Here is a 22,019-nt window from a genome sequence, read left to right as displayed (position 1 = left end):
ACATAATCACCAAAGTTCAATGTCAACCAGAGAGAGTTTGGTAAAGAAGAGAAGCAAGATGTATGGCCAAGAAAAATAAGGAAAAAAAGAAATAATAAAAAAAATACAACAAAGAAAATTCCCTATATTTATCTTTTTATGTTCTCTGTAAAGTGATGTGGAGAAAATTTGCTAAATAGTCATTTTCACTCATCAACATATTATTTTCCCTATTGAGAAGTAAGTTCAAAGAATAATAAAATTTAAGAGGTATATGTACTGGGAATTGTTATTTCCCATTTTTAAAAAAACAGTTCTAGGAAAATAACATAAAATGGCAATATTCCTCCTTTAATTTTGCCCTAAACCTTTTTTTATACATTATTCTAGGGCCTTAAGAAGGAAATGACATGCCTAATGCCATGACTTAAATTAATAATTTAAAAAGAATGAGAGAATATTTTATATAACTGATGATAGCAACTACTTTTTATATTAAATCGAGCATCTTCAGTGAAGAAATCAACCTTTATCTAATCAGATACATGAAATGACCGGAAGTTAACCAATATATTTGCAAACTCACACGTAGCCAGACAAACTAAAAACCACTGGGGCGTTTAGCATCTTCATTTATATCAGTGAATTGATTGTATTATCAATAGAACTATGGGTCAAAGCACTTCATGGTTTTAAATCCATATGTGGGGAGTGAGAATATTTCATAAAACCTCAAGGGAACCACAAAATGATACAGTAATGGATTTAAAGGTAATTTCAGAAAAGCATAAATTTTATTATGAAGAGATTTTGTTTAGAAAAATCAATCTAACTCAAAATGAGGCCTCTGGCCTTTGCCATTTTGATGGGAAAGTTGTTAATTAGTGAGTCTTAATTATTTGATTGTGCATGTGATTTCAAACTTTCCTTTTAGCACTCAGAGGCCGACTCCGGGCAAATTTTCAGTTCATTATCAGTTCAAAAGGCTGCTCCAGTGTACCTTTTGAAACAACAGTAAATACATTTCTGTCTGGTCTCACCATCTTTAGTGTCTGATGTTTTGCAACAGAGTTTTGAAATCATGTTTTATGGCAGTGAAGCTACTAGGGGAAATTATTGATTAAACAGTCTCATCCAACAACTCCTGTCATGTGGAACTGTCCCCAGTACAAGGCAGATTAGTGAATGTGAGCTGCTTCAATTTGGAACAACATTTTGGCTAAAGAATTTTCCATTTCATGGGTGGGTGATAGCAACTGAGTTTGGAACCATTCAATTTACGCTGGAGTAGCAGGCAAGGACACAATTGTGACTAGAACTGAATTTGAGTACGCTCTCTTCTATTAAAGTGTTCATCAAGTAGCAATGCTGAGATTATAAATTGTTATAACTCAATTTATTTTTTAAGTAGATCTAAGCATCTGCACTTGTGAACTGTCTTTGTTATCTGCCTCCATTGCAGATTCTACCTCCATATACAATAAGATGGTAACTGGAGTTCAATATAAAGAGGCAAGTTGAGAGTACACAGTTTCCCAGTGTGCAATGATCCCAAGGGTCCATCATAATCTCTCCTTTCATGAAAGGTCAGTGAATAAGAGCAGGGAATGTTTGGCATTCACGTTTAAGTAGTATGCTGAAGTTTTTTCAATTCCAACAGTCTACAGACTCCTATTACTTCCTATGCTCCACACAGAAACTGGGATACACACAAGAATAAATTGATTGAAAGAAAACATAAATAAGATTATATCTGCAGCACCTTAATATTTGCAAAAGAGCTGAAATGTTCAACAAATTTCCAGGAAACACATAGGTTTATGTGGTACATAAACAGAGCTTTAAACTTGCTGTATAGTCAGGAAAAGCAAAGAAAAAATGGCAAGTCCTTTTAATAACAAGAATGAATTTCCTACACTTGAAAATGAAATTTATCATTTCAGAGGACATCAAATTTTGATCAACTACAGTAGATTAACTTGACATTCTACAAAGAATTTTGTTTGAAGTAAAATGTATACAATTGAACTTATAATACAAAAGGAAAAATTATACTACAGTATTAGATCATATCTTGAAGAATGTAGGCTACATGGATCATAAGTGAAGTTTAACTATTGACGTATTTGTCATATAAGAATAAATTACTCTTATAAAGTTTTTGTAATGACCCTATACTATCTGAAATGTCACATTGGACCTCTGAAATGTTAGTGTCCTGCAAGCAATAGATTTATAATGTGTTTTGTTGATAATAGAAATATGCTTTTCTAACAGGAATTCTCATTTCTGTTATGTGTGGAATTAGATAAGAACAACCCTATGTATCAATAAGATTTCTGTATTTAATTTAAATTGATAACTCTATTGTATTCCACTAAATGCAAATAATTTCCTCTATCATTTTCAATGTTATCAGTGCTTTCTAAAATGTTAATTTATTAAAATAATGTCAGCCTTCACAAAGTATATATAAATAAACAGAAAATGTTTTCATTTTATTAATAAAATCGTTTCCACTTTATAAGCTAAAAACTATAACTAATCATGAGAAAGTATTTCTAATGAACTTTTTCAGGGGGGCTTAGACCTTCAGATCCAGTCAGAGTTACCCTTAGATTTTAAATAATCCAAATTTTGAAATCTGAAGGACCCTTAAAAGTACCTGATCTAAATGCCTCATTAAGAAACTGAAACCTAGAGAGAGAAAACAACTTGTCAAGTGTTATAAAGCTAATATGTGGTAGATAAGATAGTCCTTACATTCATATGTATAGATAGATGTCATTTATAGTTTCAAGAATATTGTTAATTATATTTTCAAACTTAAAATTAAAAAGACCTTATATTCCTTTAAGAGACTATTTCATTATAGATTATCAAGTGTGGTGATCTTACGTGCCCTAGTTGTATGCGGAAAGATTTCTGGATGGCTTACACTGTTTACTCATGTAATGTTTAAGATGAAAAATATATAATCTCTGCCTATTTGTTGCATTTTAATAAGACAAATATATAAAGTTTTTCTTTGAAATCATCTTTGAAGTTTTATATTATATAACATATATTTTTATATTTTTTCCAAATATCTAACAAAGCACCATCAACAACCTTGCATTGTACCTCCTCCAACATATAGGATATACTATAGGAAGATAATATACCTGTTTCACACATACACCAAATGAACAACATAGCCTTAAATAACCTGAAGCCCTGTCTTCTAACCAGTACTGCTCAATGTAGGGCATCACACCATTCCCCACATGTTAAGATTAATTGAAACAACAATCTTTGGTCAACTGTACTAATAAATCAAGCCTAAAATATTACATCTCCTCAAGAGGAAACAGGATTTTTGAAATAAGAATGTAACACCTATATAACACATCCAACCACTGACTTTATGATGTCTTCGTAGAGAGTAATGTCTTGGTTACCAGAATAATATCTGCAGTAGGTAGAACATTTTTTAGGAGAAAACAATATATTGTAATACTTCAAAATATCACCCTGAAAATACATAAGAATTTATTTTTATCATGAAAAATTTGACCTCTTTTATTACAAAGGATACTCCAATTAAATGAACTTTTTCTTGCACATACTATATTCATAGTACCATCTTACATTATATACAGCCATTTATCAAAATATCAAAGATTTTTTCACTCACATTCACTCACCTGCTCAGAATAAAGGTCACTGTTATCTTCCAGGTATTTACTGAAAGGGTTGGGTTCATAGGCTTCCTCCTCTTTTCTCAGTAATATTTTGGATTTTACAGGTACCGGGCGAATCACTCCAGGTTTAGTCTTCAACAACATCCAATAATTTTTTCAAACAGAGAGATAAACATATTTAAATTAAATAAATATGTGTATTATTAAGTCATCTAAATGTTTTCACAAAAATTTATAATTAAAAAAATTTTTAGCCCTGGCTGGTGTAGCTCAGTGGTTGAGCATGGGCCTGCGAACCACGCGATCGCAGTTCGATTCCCAGTCAGGGCACATGCCTAGGTTGCAGGCCAGTTCCCAGCAGGGGACTCACGAGAGGCAACCATACATTGATGTTTCTATCCCTCTCTCCTTCCCTTCCCCTCTAATGATAAATAGATAAAAAACTTAAAAAAAATTTTAATGTCTTTTCAAATTCAGGAAAACAGCCTAGAAATCAAATAATTTGAACTAATGTAACTTTCATTTTCAGTTAACTGTTACAGCAATCAAATCATAAAGATTTATTATCATGATGCTCAAAATTCACAAACTTCTTCATTTATCTAACCAAACATGTTTTTATATAATCTTACCAGTGCATTCACTCAATAATCATTTCACTAGACAGATATTTACTGAGAGCACCCTCGGTGCCAGGTAGTATTCCCATTCTGGGCACGGGAGGACAGGTGAATTTGGTTCATTCATCAAGCCCACAACAACTTTTCTTTTCTGGAAAGTGCCCCGTGACCTTCATATCTCCAATTCTACAGAGCTATGCATCCAAGAAACCATGTTCATGTCATATATGATGAAACCAGGGGTAGCCGTCTAATCTATGTGGGTGAGCAGTGAGTAGCAAACAGATTTTCTCTCCCAAGAATGTGCAATAAGTATTTAAATTGGTCTGTGGTCACTTTGGGAGGCTGAAATTATTAGATATCAACTTGGAAGCCATGGAGAAACCTTAATCTGCCATAAAATAGATCAGATGAGGTCAAGAATGATAAACAAAAGTGCATGCAGAGGCAGACCAGAGAGCAGATAGGCATTTGAGGGCTTTCCAGAATGAACTTCAAAACGTCCCAGGGCCCACCTACATGTCTCGTCCTGAGCCTCCCTAAGACTTTCCTATTCTTTCACACTAGACTCCCTTTTTTGTTTTCAAAGTCAAGTTTATTTCCGCAATTTGCCATTAAAAGACTTTTAGCTAACAGACCAATTATTCAAGATTCATAAACTTGTACCCAATGTCAGTTTGATGGAAGAGAGAGAGAGGAAAATCTGGTTTGGGGCAATTTCAAAATGATGTTTTACAAAAACCAAAATCTTGTTACACTGTAAAATGTCACAAAATAATTGATAAGTTGCAAAAAGATCCCAAACAAGGAGTCAATAAAAAATTGTGACACTTTTTCTGTTTAGGTACTTTGCTGTAATCATTCTTCTCAACCCCATTTTCTTTCGGAAAAGAGTAAATTAGCTCTCCTCAATCAATGTTGATGCGCACAACGTAAGCCTTAAGGGAGTACATCTATCTCTCTGCTCTATAAACCACTTGAAATATTTTGAGTCTTGAGTAAATGTTGATCTGCAATATTTTTTCAATCAATATTCTCCCAGTTGGTGTGTGTGTGTGTATGCATGTGTGTACCCCAGCTGGGGAAATACAGATGGGGAGAAGTCTCTCTCTTCCTCAGGCTGAAAAATATCTCCCACTTAAGAAACCCTAATGTCTTTCAAGGAGGAAAATGAGCAAGTAACATACAATTATGCATGAAGTCACACAGTCAAGTATACATAAGAGAACAATATCCCTCAAGTAAACTCAGCACAAGAACACAGCCCAGGCACCTGATATCTCCCCCAGTATCATAGGATGTGAGTCATGATCCTACGTTGTCCAGATTTCCTTTCAACTGTACTTCCTATTTCATGTTTCCTTCCTTCTGTTCCTACTCCCATACCTTCTCCTTCTCTCCCACTTTTGCCAGGCAGGAAAACAATACAATAACAAATAATACAATACAATAGTACTCATGGCCTACCAGATTCTAAAATCAACATTGAGCTTTAGGAGCTAAACCTGGGGGCAGTATGCACAAAGATGAAAGCAGAGAGAAGGATTCTCTCTGGAGCACTTGATATGCTAAGAGAATCCCTCTGCTAGAAAACATGACCGCTGTTCTCTGTGCTCCTAGCAGACAGAATTTGGGGGTTATCCTGACCTGGAGCCTTTCACTCTGATCATTTTTCTTGTGATCATCATGTTCCAGGTGAGACCAGAAAAGGACCTTCTGGTTGGTTGAATATCATGTACCTGATGCTTCATCTTTGTTTCTCTACCAGCCTTTGTATTCTTTAGTTCCCATGAATTTCCTGGATTTCATGGTTGTCTGACAACTTGATAATGATTCTCTATCTATTTCTCCTACTTTACCAGATTTTTCACGTGCTCTTTTCTTGGACTCTGCCCACAATCTTGGTCTGCCTGAAGTTCCACTTATTTATACATTTATTGGTTGCTTCTTGTATGTGTCCTGATCAGAGATTGAACCTACAACCTTAGCATATTGGGAAGACACACTACCCAGCTGAGCTACCACAGCAGGGCTACCTCTTTTCTCTAGTCCTAATTTTCTTCTGAACCTTACTAGTTGTCACTCGGCAGTCAGTATTTCATAGACATGAAGGCCAACTCTAGGCAAAAGAAGACTGGACACAACATGCCTTCAACACTGTTCATGCTTCCTACCCTATAACCTTGAACCATATCCTCTACAACCAACTGTCTCTCACTCTTTAGTCAAATTGGAAATAGAGTCCTGGTGGCCCAATTCTGAACTTCATTCACTTCTATAACCATGTACTTGGTAGCCTCTGCACCTTGCTCATATCATTCCACATTCTTTGAAACCAGCTCAAAGTTTTTTGAGGACTCAACTGCAGCTAATTACATTGTCCTTCACCCACAGACCCAGATTTAATATTTTAGATAGATTATCTCATTGATTCCTTATATACCACAAGCCTGTGAAAGACTTAGAGAAGATAAGCTCCATGCCAAATAATGCAGGGTATGTAAGGTCTTTAAGATTAAATCCAGGTGTGATCTGATCATCAAGTCCATGATTTTGATCATACCTGTGCCCTCAGAGAGAGGGTGAAAGAGGGCATAGATAGAAATTTAAATCATTTTTAAAGATGGTGGCATAAGTAAATATGGCTCAAATTCTCACACAACCACATCTAAATTACAACTAAATTGTAGAACAGTCATCTCTTAGGACAACCAGAAATCAAGCTGAATGGAAGTCTGACAACTACACAATTAAAGAAATCACATCCATCCAAATTGGTAGGAGAGGAAGAGACATGCTACAGGCTGGTCCCACATCCACATGGGGTGAATAAAAATTAAAGAGGGGTATTTTGGGAGCGAGGAGTCCCAACCCCTATCAGACTCCAGCTCAGGGTTCTAATGCCAGGAAGATAAGATCCCATAATTTCTGGCTGAAAAAACCAGTAGGGTTTGAGTTGGTAGAAGCAACTGCTGGAGTCTCAACAGTTCCTCTTTAAGAACTCACAGACTTACTCAGACTCACTCCCTCCAAGCTCCAGCACTGGAATAGCAGCTTGAAAGGCACCAATGGCACACAGGGAGGTATTGAAGTGTCTGGCACCAAAGCTGGAACTGGGAGACAGCTTTCTCCCAGACAGAAAGGTAGAGGAATGCTATTGTCCCTTTTCTGAACCCGACCCTACAGAGCCACAGAGTCAGCTGGTGGGTGCTATATCTGAGACTCCATCAACCTAGCTAACACAATTTGCCCTGCCCTGGAGATTCATTGAGATTTCATCCCACCCAAATTATGGGCCCTCCAAAGTGTTAACAGAGACTTTTTCATATGAACAATAGGTCTTGGTTCATGCTTCACAACTTCCTAAATTCTTTCAAACAAGCAACAGCCTATCTCAGTGAGCCCCCAGACCCCATAACTCTTGCTAACTTGTCACAGGCCTAACACTAGCACCATGCCAGCCTAGATTCTTGGGTTGGCTTCACCTGGGGACTCCAAGCACAGCAAAAGTAGCAACCATCTCAGATTATTTTACAGCCCAGGCACAGTAGCTTCAGTCAAAACACAGCTGGGGGCAGACCTTGGCCTGCACCACCTGGGAAACTGCATAGCCTGGGCACACAGTAGACAGTTACAAACCAGGTGAGAGTACCAGCACCCTGCCCCCACACAGCTGATCCTCCACAGAGAGTGGAGGTTTGTGGTCAGTGCTCACAGCCAGTCCTTGCAACCCAACTGGCTTGGGTAAATTCCTCCCATTGCCCTGCCAACAGCAATCAAAGCTTAACTACAAGCGGGAGGTATACTCAGCCCACAGAGAGGGCACACCTCAATTACCCAGCTAGGGTGATAAGGGAGGCTGTGCCACTGGACCCTACGGAACACCTACTACATTAGACCATGCTACCAACACAGTTGTCAAAGGAACTCTACCTAATACATAGAAACAATACGGGAAATTGCCAAAATAAGGAGACAAAAGACATGGTCCAAATGAAAGAACAGATCAAAACTCCAGAAAAAGAGCTAAACAAAATGGAGCTAAGAAATCTATCGGAGGCAGAGTTTAATACACTAGTTATAAGGATGCTCAAGGAACTCCGTGAGGACTTCAACAGTATAAAAAAGGTTCAAGCAGAAAGGAAGGATATACCAATTGAAATAAAGAATGATTTATATCATTCTTTATTTAAAGTAGAACATAAAGAACATAAAGAGTGGATGAAACCGAGAATCCAATGAATGAAGTGGAACACAAGAAAGCAAAAAACAACTAATCAGAACAACAACAACAAAAAAGAATTTTTTAAAATGAGGATAGTGTAAGCAGCCTCTGGGACAAGTTCAAGTACTTCAACGTCCACATCATAGGGGTGCTACAAGGAGCATAGAAAGAGCAAGAAATTAGGAATCTTTTTTTAAAAATAGTGAAAGAAAACTTCCCTAATTTGCTAAAGGAAATAGACATGTAAGTCCTGGAAGCACAGAGTCCCAAACAAGATGGATGTAAAGAAGCCCACTCCAAGACACTTCATAATTAAAACATCAAAGTTTAAAGATAAAGAGAGAGTATTAAAAGCTGCAAGAGAAAAGAAGTTAGTTACCTACCAGTGAGTTCCCATAAGACTGTCAGCTAATTTCTCAAAAGGAACTTTGCAGATTAGAAGGGAGTGACAAGAAGTACACAAAGTCATGAAAAGCAGGGCCCTACAGCCAAGATTGCTCTACCCAGCAACAACATTATTTAGAATTGAAGGGCTGGTAAAGAGTTTCCCAGACAAGAAAAAGTAAAGGAGTTCATTGTCACCAATCCATTGTTATATGAGATGTTAAAAGAACTTATTTAAGAAAAAATAAGATCAAAACTATGAATAATAAAATGGCAAAAATACATATCTACCAACAATTGAATCTAAAAACTAAGCAAACAAGAAGAACAGAGACAGAATCATAGATATAGAGAGTGGTGGTTGCCAGACTGGAGGGGATGTGAGGGAATGGATGAAGAGGTGAGGGGATTGAGAAGTACAGGGAGATAGTTACAGAATACCCATGGGATGTAAAGTGCAGTATGGGAAAAGGAGTGGCCAAAGATGTTATATACATGAGCCATGGACATGAGCAATGGTGTGGGAACTGCCTGGGTGAGAGGAAGGTACTGGGTGGAGCAGGGGAAATGGGGGAAAATTGGACAACTGTAATAGTATATCAATAAAATATAATTTTAAAAAGTAATTTTTAAACACCTATCTCTCTGTAACTTTCTATGTTCATTCATTAACAATGGTCACATTCTTGATTTGGGCCATTTTTTCTTCATTCTGTATCATTTTACTTTTCTTTTTACTAGTCTTTCTAAATCCAGTTTTTCTTTTCTGTAGTGGAAAGAAAGCTAACATTCCTGCCAAAAAAATATTCTTGGAAACTGTAGGACCTGATGCTTCCTGCTCAATATACAAATCCATGCATCCTTCCTTCTGCCGCACACACATTCACACCCTGCGCACTCCATGTCCTACAGAACTGTAGAGTTTATGTGGCCAAGACATTAAAAATGTATACTGATGTCTGTCTGGACTTGGTTAAAAATCCACTCCCAAGAAGCAGCATGATATTGGTAGGAAGAGAGCGTTGAAGACATAGATTTTATGTTTTCAGTAGTGTTAATCAACTGTGTGACCTTGAAAAAGCCATTCAACCTGTCTGAAAAAGGGTTGTAATTCTAACTCATGATTAGGTCTTTTAGTAGTGAGTAATGACACGTTTTATTATTTATACTCTGGCCTCCTCAGGAATCATACCACACAGTTATTGCACAAGGCTTGTTTCTGCTATTCAAATCCATCTTTCAACCAAAGTTATCAAAGTGCCTCATAGAAAGTCTATAAAAGAGTACATAAGAAGCAACTGGTAGTGTTGCCAGTAAACATAAGGTTCTGTTAGAATATTAATTAACTTCCTTCCTGCTCTTCCTAATACTTTCCTCCTCAATGTCAAATAGTTATGTAACCCACACTTGCTGAAGGCTAAATTGCAACACAAGAAAACTGATGGCTCTATCCAAGAGAGATGTCTGCAACTACTTTGCCACTAAGGGGCCTAGAGACCAGCAGTATCCGCATCCCCTCAGAACCTGCTAGAAGTGCAGGCCCTACCCCAGGCCCTACTGAATCAGAATCTGCATTTTAACAAAATCCCTGAGTGATTCATGTGCACATTAAAATTAAAGGCACCCAACTAGAACCCATCCCATTAAAATATCATGCTGCCCACCCAAAGACAGACCTTCCTTTGTCTGCCATTCCAGAGACATCCAGTTAACCTTGAACTTCTGCCTCCAGATGGAAGCAGAGGCTTAAAAATGGACTATCCTTTAGTAATTTCCTATCTACAGTGCAGCTTTGCTTATAGGCCCTTAATATCTTCCGAGTTCAAATAGACTTTGGTTCTCTACTCATGTCAAATCTAATTTGCTAAGTCTGTGTCCAAACAGAAACAAAGAAAATAATATGAATTAAGTTAAAAGAGTCTATAAAGGTGAACTACTACAAGATTGTTGCTTTCAAGCCATATTACAAACAAAACTAGCCCAAAGGGGCCCTTCTTTCATTTCTGTCTGCTATCAAATCCATAGAAGAGTGAGCCTCAAAGCTTACAAACACAAATGTCATTCTTATAGCAACTCCATGTTTTTCTTTCCAGCCTAAGTGGAGAAATAAAAACAGGTAATAATTCCCCAGTCAGCACAAAATGCATGGAAGGAACAATGGGAAAGTCCTCCAGATGGCAAATTTCCATTCATTTTGAGGAACCCACTGAGAACTGATTTACCTTGGATGTAAGATTTTAGAAGTGCTTCAAAAACAAAACCACTGTCATCTTGGAGCTTTTAAGCATAGCTCTATTAGGTGTTCTCTGGAGCCATTTGCTCACTTGGAACTTAGCCTATGTCAGAAACTGTAGTGTCTACAGAGATGAATAAGATATACAAGGGGAGATCCAAAAATACCAGAATTTATTTATTAAAAATTGTGTATTTATTCTTGCACGTTTAAACTTCAGTCAAAGCACTCTCCATTTGATGCAATGCACCTATTGAGCCATTTTTTCCACTGTTCAAAAGTTTTTGAACATGTCAATTTCGATGCCTGTTAGTGTTTTAGTCGTTTTTTGTTTCAGCTCTTTCACATCAGCAAAACATTTCCCTTTGAGAAATTTTTTCATCCAGGGAAACAAAAAAAAAGTTACTTGGGGCAAGATTGGGTTTATTGGGAGGGTGGGACATGGGGGTCATGCCATTTTTGGTCAGAAACTTCTGGACACAGCATGATGTGGGTAGGTGCACTGGTAGTCACCCATCATGAAATGGGCAAATGCAGAGTCTTCAAAAAAAATTCACTGAAGCCGAATGCCGCCTCTCACAACAACGCCAGCTGATACAGATGGGTTCCTAGAACACTGACCTAGTGGGAGAAGCATGTACTACAAGGGGCTTGCCCTCTAGAATATAATTCTGGGTTTGTTTTTGGTTCCCCCCTCATAACCCTTATTCTCACAGGGTTGATAATCCAATTGAGTAAACCATAGAACAATAACAATGTAAGTCAAGTCATGTCAGTCCTCTCAAATACCTCACCTTTTCACTTAGAATAAAAGCCTACAAAATGCTGTATAACCTAATCTTTTCTATCCCCAACCAGCTGCCCCTTTCTGATCTAATCTCCTGCCACTGCCCCTCCCACCCCTGCACTCTCTCCGTTCCATCCTGCACTGTGCCAGTCCCTCCTCTGGGAGTTTGTACGAACTCTTTTCTCCTTTTTCGGGATTGCAATCCCTACCTCTTTTCCTTCCTTGCCTTACTTTTTTTCCAAAGTACTTATCAAAATCTGATATCAGTTCACATTTATTGTCTTACTTTCTCCACTAGAATGTAAGCTCTGTGAGGCTAGAGATCATTGTTGTGTTCATTTTTGTATCTCCAACACCTAGAACCACACCAGACACTGAGGAGATGCTAAATAAATATTTAAAGAATGGGTAAATTAATTGACAGATAGAAGCCCTGTATACTGGCGATAATCCAGTGGAGGCCTCCGGTATGGAGGCCTTAACAGGTGTTGGTTGTCTGCTTGGGGTCTCCCATGATTTCTCCTGCATTGAATTTTTGGTTACTATAGAATCCAGGAAAAGTAAACTGTAAGACAGAAGATCCACAATGCCTTTCACCCATAGAGAACAGAAGAAGGGAAGTGTATTAGTGACTCAACTCTCAGAGATAAAAGGCTAAATTATGGTCTCTGATGGATATAGGAAGTTGAGGACAGACAGCACTTCTTTAGGGACTTCATAAAGTTTAACCCTCTCCATTAAAAAAAAAAACTTTTCTTGTGTCCCCTGTTTGCTTCTGGTAATAAACAATAAAACTCAAAACTAAAAGATAGTACTGCCATATTTTTTTGAGAATTCAAAAGTGAGGTGGAACTCAGGAGATCATATCTAACGCTATTGTTAGTCTTGAGGGAGGTAAAGTCCAAGGGCCCGTGGGCAGGTTTTAATGGCCTGCTATTCATTTGTGTTTATAACTCATCTCGTACACTTAAACTTCGACATTGCTACTCAGGGCACTGTAAAAATAGACACTGTTTCTGCCTGGAACTCAGAATCATACTCTATGACAAGTTGGTACTGCCTCTGGCTAGAGACCAAAGTTGAAAATTAACTGCCAGTACTGACCTAGAAAATCCAATACTAATATTTTAAAATAATGGCTTCTTAGAGCAAGATCTTTCTTAAATTAGTAACTTAAACTAGCACTGATGTTCTTAATTGCCTTTGACTACAGGAGTACGCTGTGAGACAGTTGTGAGGAGGTGGTGGTCCCAGTTTTCAAGGGCTTATTTTTATCCTTTTAATGAAATAAGATATATAACAAAACAGCAAAAAAATGTAATAAAACAAAAAAATAGAACATTCTGTGGGAGCCTGGCTAGGACCCCTACCAATCAGATCCAACGAGCCTATTAAAGTGCCATAGTTGTTTCTTTCACCCGTTTCTTCAGTCTTGTCTTTGTTTTCTAGTGTTATTTATTTATTTTTAAAAGAGTTTCTGTGGCAACAAGCTTATAGAAAGTCAAAAACATCCTACCAGTCAAGACTGTTGACAAAAGCATTTCCCTAAATTATGCAGTTGATTTACTCATTTAAATAATAAATGTTTCTTAGCTCTAATTCTTTTTCCAAAAAACAATACTGCATACTTGAAGCAAATTCTTAACCCTCATTCTTCCCCTCAGAGAAATATCTCAAATGTCACAATGCTACACTTTTTAAGATTGGGAAAAAAATAAAAACAGGAGCAGCAGCAAAACAGGATTTTCAGGACCCATTAGCCGTAGGACGGTTGAAATGGCATTGTAGATATCTGTATTCAGTTTATTTTTTTCATCAGAATAATAAAAACAACAATTTCTGTCATTCTAACTCACAGAGATTGTGGGAATCTAATGTGGCAATATGCTTGACAGAACATTGTAAAGAAAAAAACAGCATAAAAAGAATTGGAAAAGAAAATGTTTTTCTATTTTTGCATTTTTGATACAGGGTTAATACTAAGTGATACTAAACGAATACATAACAATTTCTACTGGAAGTTTTTTCCAAAATAAAAAATTATAATTACTGTGGTAGTTGTATGAAAGTAAACATCCGTAAGATTTCAATAATTAGAAACCACATACCAGGGTTTTAAAAACGTTTTGTGGAATGTACACAACACAGATTGGCCAAATTGAAATATTTCAGTGGTTAGAGAAAGACAATAGCATGACTCAGACCTGAGGAGGAGTCTCTGATAAACGCTGTGGCACTTAAGTGTATCGTGCCAAGAAAAAAAAATGATCAAGGACAAATTGCTTTTAAGTTTGAAGAATACATCAGTTCTACACAAAAGCTTTCAGAGCCACATTTACTGAACAACGGAGACTTCAAGAGCCCTCAGAAGGGTGAGTCACTCCACGCTGAAGCAGGACACGTCAGCGGGCATTGAGAACCCGGAACGAAGTATCTACAAGTTTAAGCACTCTACTTTATAGTGTTCCAGGAAACTGCATCTGCTTTTACCTGTACGTAGCCATGTGGCTTATTTTTTAAATCTATTGTTTTCTGCTCTCTACATTCAGTATTCCATCATGGAAAACAATGAACATTTTGTAATGGCATGAAATTTCAAAAGCAAAGGCCAAATGCCATCTAGACCACACTCCCCTACCTACCTCCGAGGAAAAGGGCTGGCACTTCCCCATCTTGTAGTGACCCACTGTTTTCTTTTCTTTTATTTTTTTAAAGATTTTATTTATTTATTTTTAGAGAGAGAGGAAGGAAGGGAGAAAGAGAGGGAGAGAAACATCTATGTGTGTGAGAGACATAGACTCTTGGCCTCACACCCCAGTTGGGGACCTGGCCCGCAACCCAGGTATGTGCCCTGATGGGAACCAAACATGCCACCTTTTGGTTCGAGGGCCAGCACTCAAATGACTGTGCCACACTAGCCAGGGCCCCATCTGTTTTCTTAGGCAGAGAAGAGACATCCCACCAGTCTTTGTTCATTTTGTGATAGCTCAGCTCAGGAATTAGGAAAGCCTGTGAAGTTTCAACCTAGATTTTCCTTTCCTTTTCTCTCCTTGTTATACCAGCGGAAGCACTATCCACAGGTGAAAAACCTGCACACCATACTGACTGACCCTGCCCTGCGTTTTCTTCAGTAAGGGGCCACACCCTCGCAGGCCCAACACAGATGTCCAGTGAATGCCACACTTTCACAGAGACCCAATTCCCAAACTTCTTCATCAACCCTTTCTTATTCCCCTCAAATTATCTAAAATTCATAATAATTCCTTTGAAAGTTATACAGAGAAAGGGCGACCACTAACACTGATCTTAGATAATGTGTTTAAAAGCTGTGGGTCTATGTTTTGATCTATAAAAATGGTATCTGGGTTAACATTTTAGAGGTTTTGTGTACAATAATAACACCTTCCACCTGGACAGGGCTACAGAGGCATCTTCACATACTATAATAGGGGAGCCCCGCAAAAACCCCTTGAGGCTGACAGAGGAGTTATACCCATCTTCTAGATGGGTATTTCCAAGACCATCGACTGTCAGTTTCTTTCCAGTTTTGATGTACTGTGATATTGTTTAATAGAAAAAGAGAAACTGAAGCAGAAATTGGTGAATTATTTTCCTAAGAGCCCCCAAATTATTCTCCCTGAGCTCACTACTAAATAATTTGGTTTCCAGAGCAAAAAAATGTACATATTTTAAGACTAAGGGTCAGATAATACATTTTTTCTTCCAATGTTTAATTGGCACAGCAGCAATGTAAAGAAGTGTGGATGGAACTGGAGAGCATTATGCTAAGTGAAATAAGCCATGCGGCAAAAGACAAATACCGTATGATCTCACCTATAAGTAGAACCTACTCAACAAAACAAACAAGCAAACAAAATATAACCAGAGACACTGAAATAAAGAACAAAGTGCCAGTAACCAGAGGGGAGGGGGTAGGGGATAATGGGAGGGAAAAGGGGAAAGGTTTTCAGGAACTTGTATAAAGGACACATGACAAAAAAACAAAGCAGGTAGGATCAAGGGAGGGAAGTGGGGATGACTGGGGTGGGGGGGAAATGGAGACAAGTGTACTTGAACAACATTTTTTTTAAATTCAAGAAAAACAAGTTTTAAACAATTTAGAGGAATAAGTTTTCCATTTCACTGGAAAAAAATTATTATGAAAAAGTGATATATTCTTAAAAAGTCAATTCTCGAAAACAAAACACCCTGTGTATGAGGCTTTTCTACCACAGCATTTTATCATATATTTTCACTTCAACCTGTTTATTACATTTCTTGCCAAATATAGGAGCCAAATAATTTTAACTACTTATTCTATATAAACATACAACATTTACTTAAGTAATTTAATTATAATTTAGCACATGTTCCCAGTAATTTTGTTTTTCTGTGCTCCACAAACACATATATATAAGTAAATACACATATATTAACAAAAAGCAATATATATCAATTACCTGTCATATGGCATCTATACATGTATATGTGTTACAAGCATACATGTGTGTATACATGTATATAGTTTTTCAAAAGCACTCTCATTTATTAATTTATTCAGAACTTAATCCTGAAGAGAATTCATGATGGCAATATTGAAAATTCATTCATAAGAGTGAAAAAAGCATAATTTAATTTATAAATTGTATTACTTAAAAGTAAAAATATTATAAATCCTTAAAAAGCAAATGCCATATAACATTGCTGCAGGCAATAATTTATAATCTATTTTATTCCCAGGTGATGTACGTATAGGGTTAATGTCATGAAATGAAGTTAATGGGATTGAATTACATAATTGTATCAATGCAGGAAATGTTCCTTTTTTATGTGATAAGCTTACTCAATTATAATCCTTTCTCAAACCCACCTATATCTCAAGGACATTTGGGTATTAAAATGTAATTTAAAACTTGGTTAAAATTTTTCTTGAACTCTTTAGAGAAAAGGTTTAAAGTAAATGCAAAGAAATTATCATCAAAGTCAGTCAAAGCAATGCTTTGTATTTTCCTCCCTAGAGAACACAAACATAGAATTTATAGGATTACTTTTTAATGCAGGAAAAGGTTTATGCATTACATTTGCAATGAGTTGTTTTTACTACGTCCCATTTCATGAAGTCATTATTTATATTTGCTTCTTTGAAATAATTTCCTAAAATATTAAGCCAAGAACTCTCATATATATATGTCAGTCTGATCATATATATGCAAAAATAAATATTTGTATATAACTAAATATATATATAATCATTTCATATCTAAAACCTGTATTTATTATACTATTGAGTATAATTAGACATGAGGATTTTTTTTTGCATTTTTTATGCTTGTTCAAGTGCAGTTGTCTCCATTTTCCCGCCACCACTTTCTCCCACCCCACCCACCCCTTCCTCCCATCCTGGATCCTGCCCCCTTTTGAAGAATATTAAAAATAGTCTTGATTTTCAACATTATTCTCAAGAAAAATATATCATTATTTGAAATATTAAAACGGTTGTAGTAATATTTTCATATCTAAAGTGGGAAACTGTTCAGCTTTATTATGATATTGCAGTGCTGGTTTCCATGGCAACTCCTTCACTTCACTGTGTTAGTAATGACAGACTCCCAGCACTTGAAAGGCTTGGGGAGCTCCTGGGTAAGAGAATGCTCTCATTGTCCAGTGAGGAGTTGGAGGCCCAGACTCAGAGATTCACGACTTATCCACCGTCAGTGCAGTAGTCAGTGTCGGAGCACGAAGTATAGGTGGACCTTGTGGACCCCTGCCCGCACTCCAACAACCTCATACTGCCTGCCTCGTTCAAAACCAACTGCCCTTACATTTACACATGCATGCAAACACGCTCCACACATGTGCACTATGTGTATGAACACCAACATACCCAAGCAGTTTGATTGAATCAGGGTATTTTAATAGTCAAACTACCCTTTTATGATATTTCAGACAAAATAAAAATGGTTTTGTCCTTGCGACATGATAATGACAAGATGACTTGTTGGCCATGGAGGTGAGACACTAAAAGCAACTGCTTTAAAAAGGGAAAAAGTCAATATCAAGCAGTGACTTTGTTTTCTTAATGTTTCAAACTGCTTTAATAAGAACTTCCATTAATTTCACTGAACATGCCTAGTTTTCAGGAATTTTCAATTTATAAGCAATGAAAATTAAAGCTACAAAGGAATTCTTTAACTACTAATAGTTAGGTAACTTATTTCATGGTTTAAATTTGTTAGGAAAAAGTAATTTTTCTATTTAATCAAAATTTTATCTACAAAGAACAGATTCTAGGGTCTCGGTCTGCACTGTCCAGCGCAGTGGTCCCTAGTCCTTGTGTGGGACACTTGAAATGGGGCTGGTCTGTGTTTGGGATGAACTGTAGATGTAAAATATGAAACAAGTTTCACAGTGTCCAAAAAAATAATGTGAAATATCTCCATTTTATAATGATTATATGTTGAAATAATGTATATTATCATTATCAACACACATTATTGAATATACAATATATTGTTATAGAATATTATATATAATACATAACATGCAATATAATTGAACAAATAGTATAGTATTGAATCTGATCGGTTTGCTTTTACTCTTTTAATGTGGCTACTAACAAATTTTAAATGACATATGTGGCTTGCATTTATGATTCTCATTATATTTCTATTGCTCATCACTGGTTTAGACCATTCTCATGCTAATCTTTCTGTCAAAATACCCTGATTCCCATTTCCTCAAGTCCAGATCCTACCGTGCATTATGTAATATAGCCTTTTCCTTGACCGCTCTTCTGATCTCTTCCATCAGGAAGTGAGCTCTCGCTTTCTCTAAAGTCCAATATCTTGCTGCTGACCTCACCAAGTCCATTCTAACAACACAACTAGAATGCAAGTTACTGGCAAAGAAGGTCTGTATGGATGGGTTTATGTATGTGTGTAGCCTGCAAAATGACTGCCATTGAACTTTAGTAAAGCATCAGTAAACTTTTATCAGAAAAGTAAGCAAATTAACTCATATATAATAAATTTATTCTCAGTTCACTTTTGCTCAAATAAAGTTGTCTTGAAGGATCAGAAATTTCTAAAGTCTGTCTATGACTTAAAAAGAGGCCACGTACCAGCTGACTCTCAGATACCACAGAGGATGGTGAGGAGAGGTTTGCCTGTAAAATACAAACACAGTGTTTATGTAGTGAAATAACATGTCCACGTCACTAAGTATACTGAAGTTCTTTTATCATTAAAGTAATACGTTCATTGTAAGATTCTGAAAAAGTATAAAATTAAAGGAAAAATTATTATGTCACCAAAAATGACTTAGTATTTCTGGTACATTGCCTTACAATATTTTTCTATGCATTTTTATTCAGCTCCCATAATGGTAAATATGATGTTTTGTATTTGATTTCCCTGAACGTCTTAGCATAAGCACTATCACAAGACACCAAAAACTCTTCAAGGTCACATAACATTTAATTCTCTATATCACATTTTACTTACACATATGAGCATTGTCGGATATTTACATTTATTGCAAATTAAAACAAAAACAGATTTTTCTTTAAGTACCTTTACACATGAAAACCCAAATTTTTCATGATTTGTGAAGTACAATGATTTGGTTTTTCACAAATTGTTTTAAATTAAAGGGAGGCCAATGTTATTTCTTCATCCTTGGTTTCTGTGTTTTACTCCTTTAGTCCAGATTTCATTTTTCTTACTGAAGTAAATGCTCTAGTAATTTCTCTCAGACCTTACTGTCTTGAACTTTATCTGAAAATATTTTTGTTCTCATTATTGAATGAGAGTTTAACTGGACATAGAATTCTGGGGCAACAGTGTCTGCCCTGCAGCATCTCGATGGTCCCATCGCATCGGCTTGGGCTTCAGTTCCCGCTGGCTATGTAAACGTCATGACTTGGCAGGTCCCCTGTCTACACAGTTGGTTAGGGTTTAAAATTGTTTATCCCTGACATTCTGTAATTTCACTATGATGTCTCTGAGAGTGGGTTTCTTTTTATGCATCCTTCTGTGGGACTTGGTGTGTTCCGGCATTCCCAGTATGCATGTCTTTCTTCAATTCCAGAAAATCCTCCATGAATATATCTCTTCAAATGTTGCCTTTTCCCGAAACATTATATCTAATGTCATTTTATGGAGCTTCTATTAAATATATTTTGGATCTTCTCAATCCATCCTCCATTTCTATAAAATCCCATTCATATTTTTATCTCAATATGCTGCATTCTAGATGGTTTCCACATTTAAGTCCAACAGTTAATTAATTTTTCTTCAACTCTATACTAGTATGTTTTAGATGACAAACTTTATAGTGAATTTATTTTTTACTTACAGAAGTTTTATTTGGTTCTTTTTACAAATCTCTTTTTGTGGTAACTATAATTCCTATTAACTATTTTAATTTTTTAACATATTTATATGTTAAAAGAACATATTTATATGTTCTTTTTTAACATATTTATACGTTAAATTTTTTTCCAGATTTATAAATTTTATAAAATTTTTCCAGATTTTTCTATAGTCCTTCATTGCTAAATCTCTTATATCTTTTATCTGCAGGTCTTCTCTCATGCCTCTTCCCCACAATAATCTTTAGTCACTTAATGGCTCTCTTTTTTTTAGCTCATCTTCAGTCAGGGTAACTTTTTCCATAGGTGTCTGAGAAGCAAGCTCTGGGTTGGAAACTAATCTCTACAATACATTTCCAATTCACCCTTGTTGGGACCTAGGAGTTTTTGACTAGCTCTGGATCTGCTTCCATTTATCACCCTGATGTTTCTAAACCTCCAGGGTGGCGTAGCACCACATCTTTTAAGTTTTCCAGGTTGGATGTCTATTTTACTACCCAAGAATGCAGGGTAAAGATAATGGATGGATTTTTCCTCTTTTGTTTGTTTGTCTCATGTTTTATGTCCACTGTGACTTTCTAGGCTCTTGGATGTACACAAAGAATCTCTTTACAGGTCTTAGACCTGCTATGTAGTGAAAGTTTCAATCTAAGCTCCTGGCTCCTAGCACATAGGTTCTGAAGTTCCTGTGTTCCATTGGCGCTTTAGCTTCTTTTTAACATTCTCACTTGAAGCTCCTACACCATTTCTGGTACTCATAGGTATCTCTTTCTTTTTGTTGGGTTATAAAGGCTTATTTTAATAGTTACCATATATTTTATCAAGCATTGTTGCATTTAAATAGGGGACTGAGTTCACCCATCAGCCAAACCTTCAACTTTCATGGAGAACAGTCAACATAAAGATGCACAATTATAAATATATTTAGCTAAAATGTAACAAAGTTGTGTTCCTAAATACTTCTATTCTTGTCAAAACAGCAAACATATTGAGTTTATTATAGATGTGTCAATATGGCTTTTACTCTCTGACAGATGAAATGCATTGAACACTGAAAACTTAGTAGTTCTTATGGTATTGCCAAGCATATAGGCTTGCGAATCACCAAACACAAGGAAGAGACACCTGCAGTCCTTCTCACTGTGTGTCCCACACTGTTTGTTTGTGACTGCTTTTGCAGTCACACCATTTTGTAGGACAATCACTACTCGCTGCCATTTCTGGTTGCTCCGTGGCAGCACAATGTCTTGGCCAAGAGCTCCTGTCTCTAAGTGCTATAGACCTGGGTAGTGTGCACCAAGGTTTACAGCTATTCTGTGCAGCAGAAAACCGTCCTTCAGAATGTACCTCGCATTGTCGTTACAGTAGGCAGCTAGTTAGATATTAAAAGTTAGATGAAAGAAGGGAGCCAGACATCTAATTAAGCCAGTTTAACTAGGAAGGGGCAGCTTCACCGACACTCCTGGGGACAGCCACATCCTCCATCCAACAGACACTAATCGCCAAGTAGGCAGGACAGATGGCTTTCCAGTCGCCCCAGGGAACAACCAGGGCATTCCCCAGGTTAACCAGGGAGGGATAAACAGTGAGGGGGAACTGCTGTGCTGAGGCATGTGTGGTAGAAACCAAGATGACTCAGGGGAAGGTCCTTTCACTATGAGGCGCCCACAGTAAGAGCAAAGATGGTGACCATAAAGGGGAGGAAAAAAAACGTGGAGAAAAGATTAATAAGATAAG

The 22,019-nt window shown here is 36.8% G+C and overlaps 1 protein-coding gene across 8 annotated transcripts in view; it reads right to left on the bottom strand.

The window, feature by feature from the left end:
• MLIP (muscular LMNA interacting protein) overlaps positions 1–22,019 on the bottom strand; it is a 232,289-nt gene that overhangs the window by 48,694 nt on the left and 161,576 nt on the right. For all 8 annotated transcript variants that reach the window (XM_037055051.1, XM_037055065.1, XM_037055077.1 and 5 more), the window contains 2 exons: positions 19,032–19,076; positions 3,666–3,794 (listed from right to left, as the gene is read on the bottom strand). In XM_037055051.1, coding sequence (XP_036910946.1) covers positions 3,666–3,794; positions 19,032–19,076 — 174 coding nt within the window. The remainder of the gene's footprint in view (positions 1–3,665; positions 3,795–19,031; positions 19,077–22,019) is intronic.

This window comes from Sturnira hondurensis, unplaced genomic scaffold (assembly GCF_014824575.4).
Source record: "Sturnira hondurensis isolate 20B ecotype Veracruz unplaced genomic scaffold, ASM1482457v3 Scaffold0000880, whole genome shotgun sequence".
Taxonomy (NCBI): domain Eukaryota; kingdom Metazoa; phylum Chordata; class Mammalia; order Chiroptera; family Phyllostomidae; genus Sturnira; species Sturnira hondurensis.
This window is presented reverse-complemented; position numbering and strand designations above follow the sequence as displayed.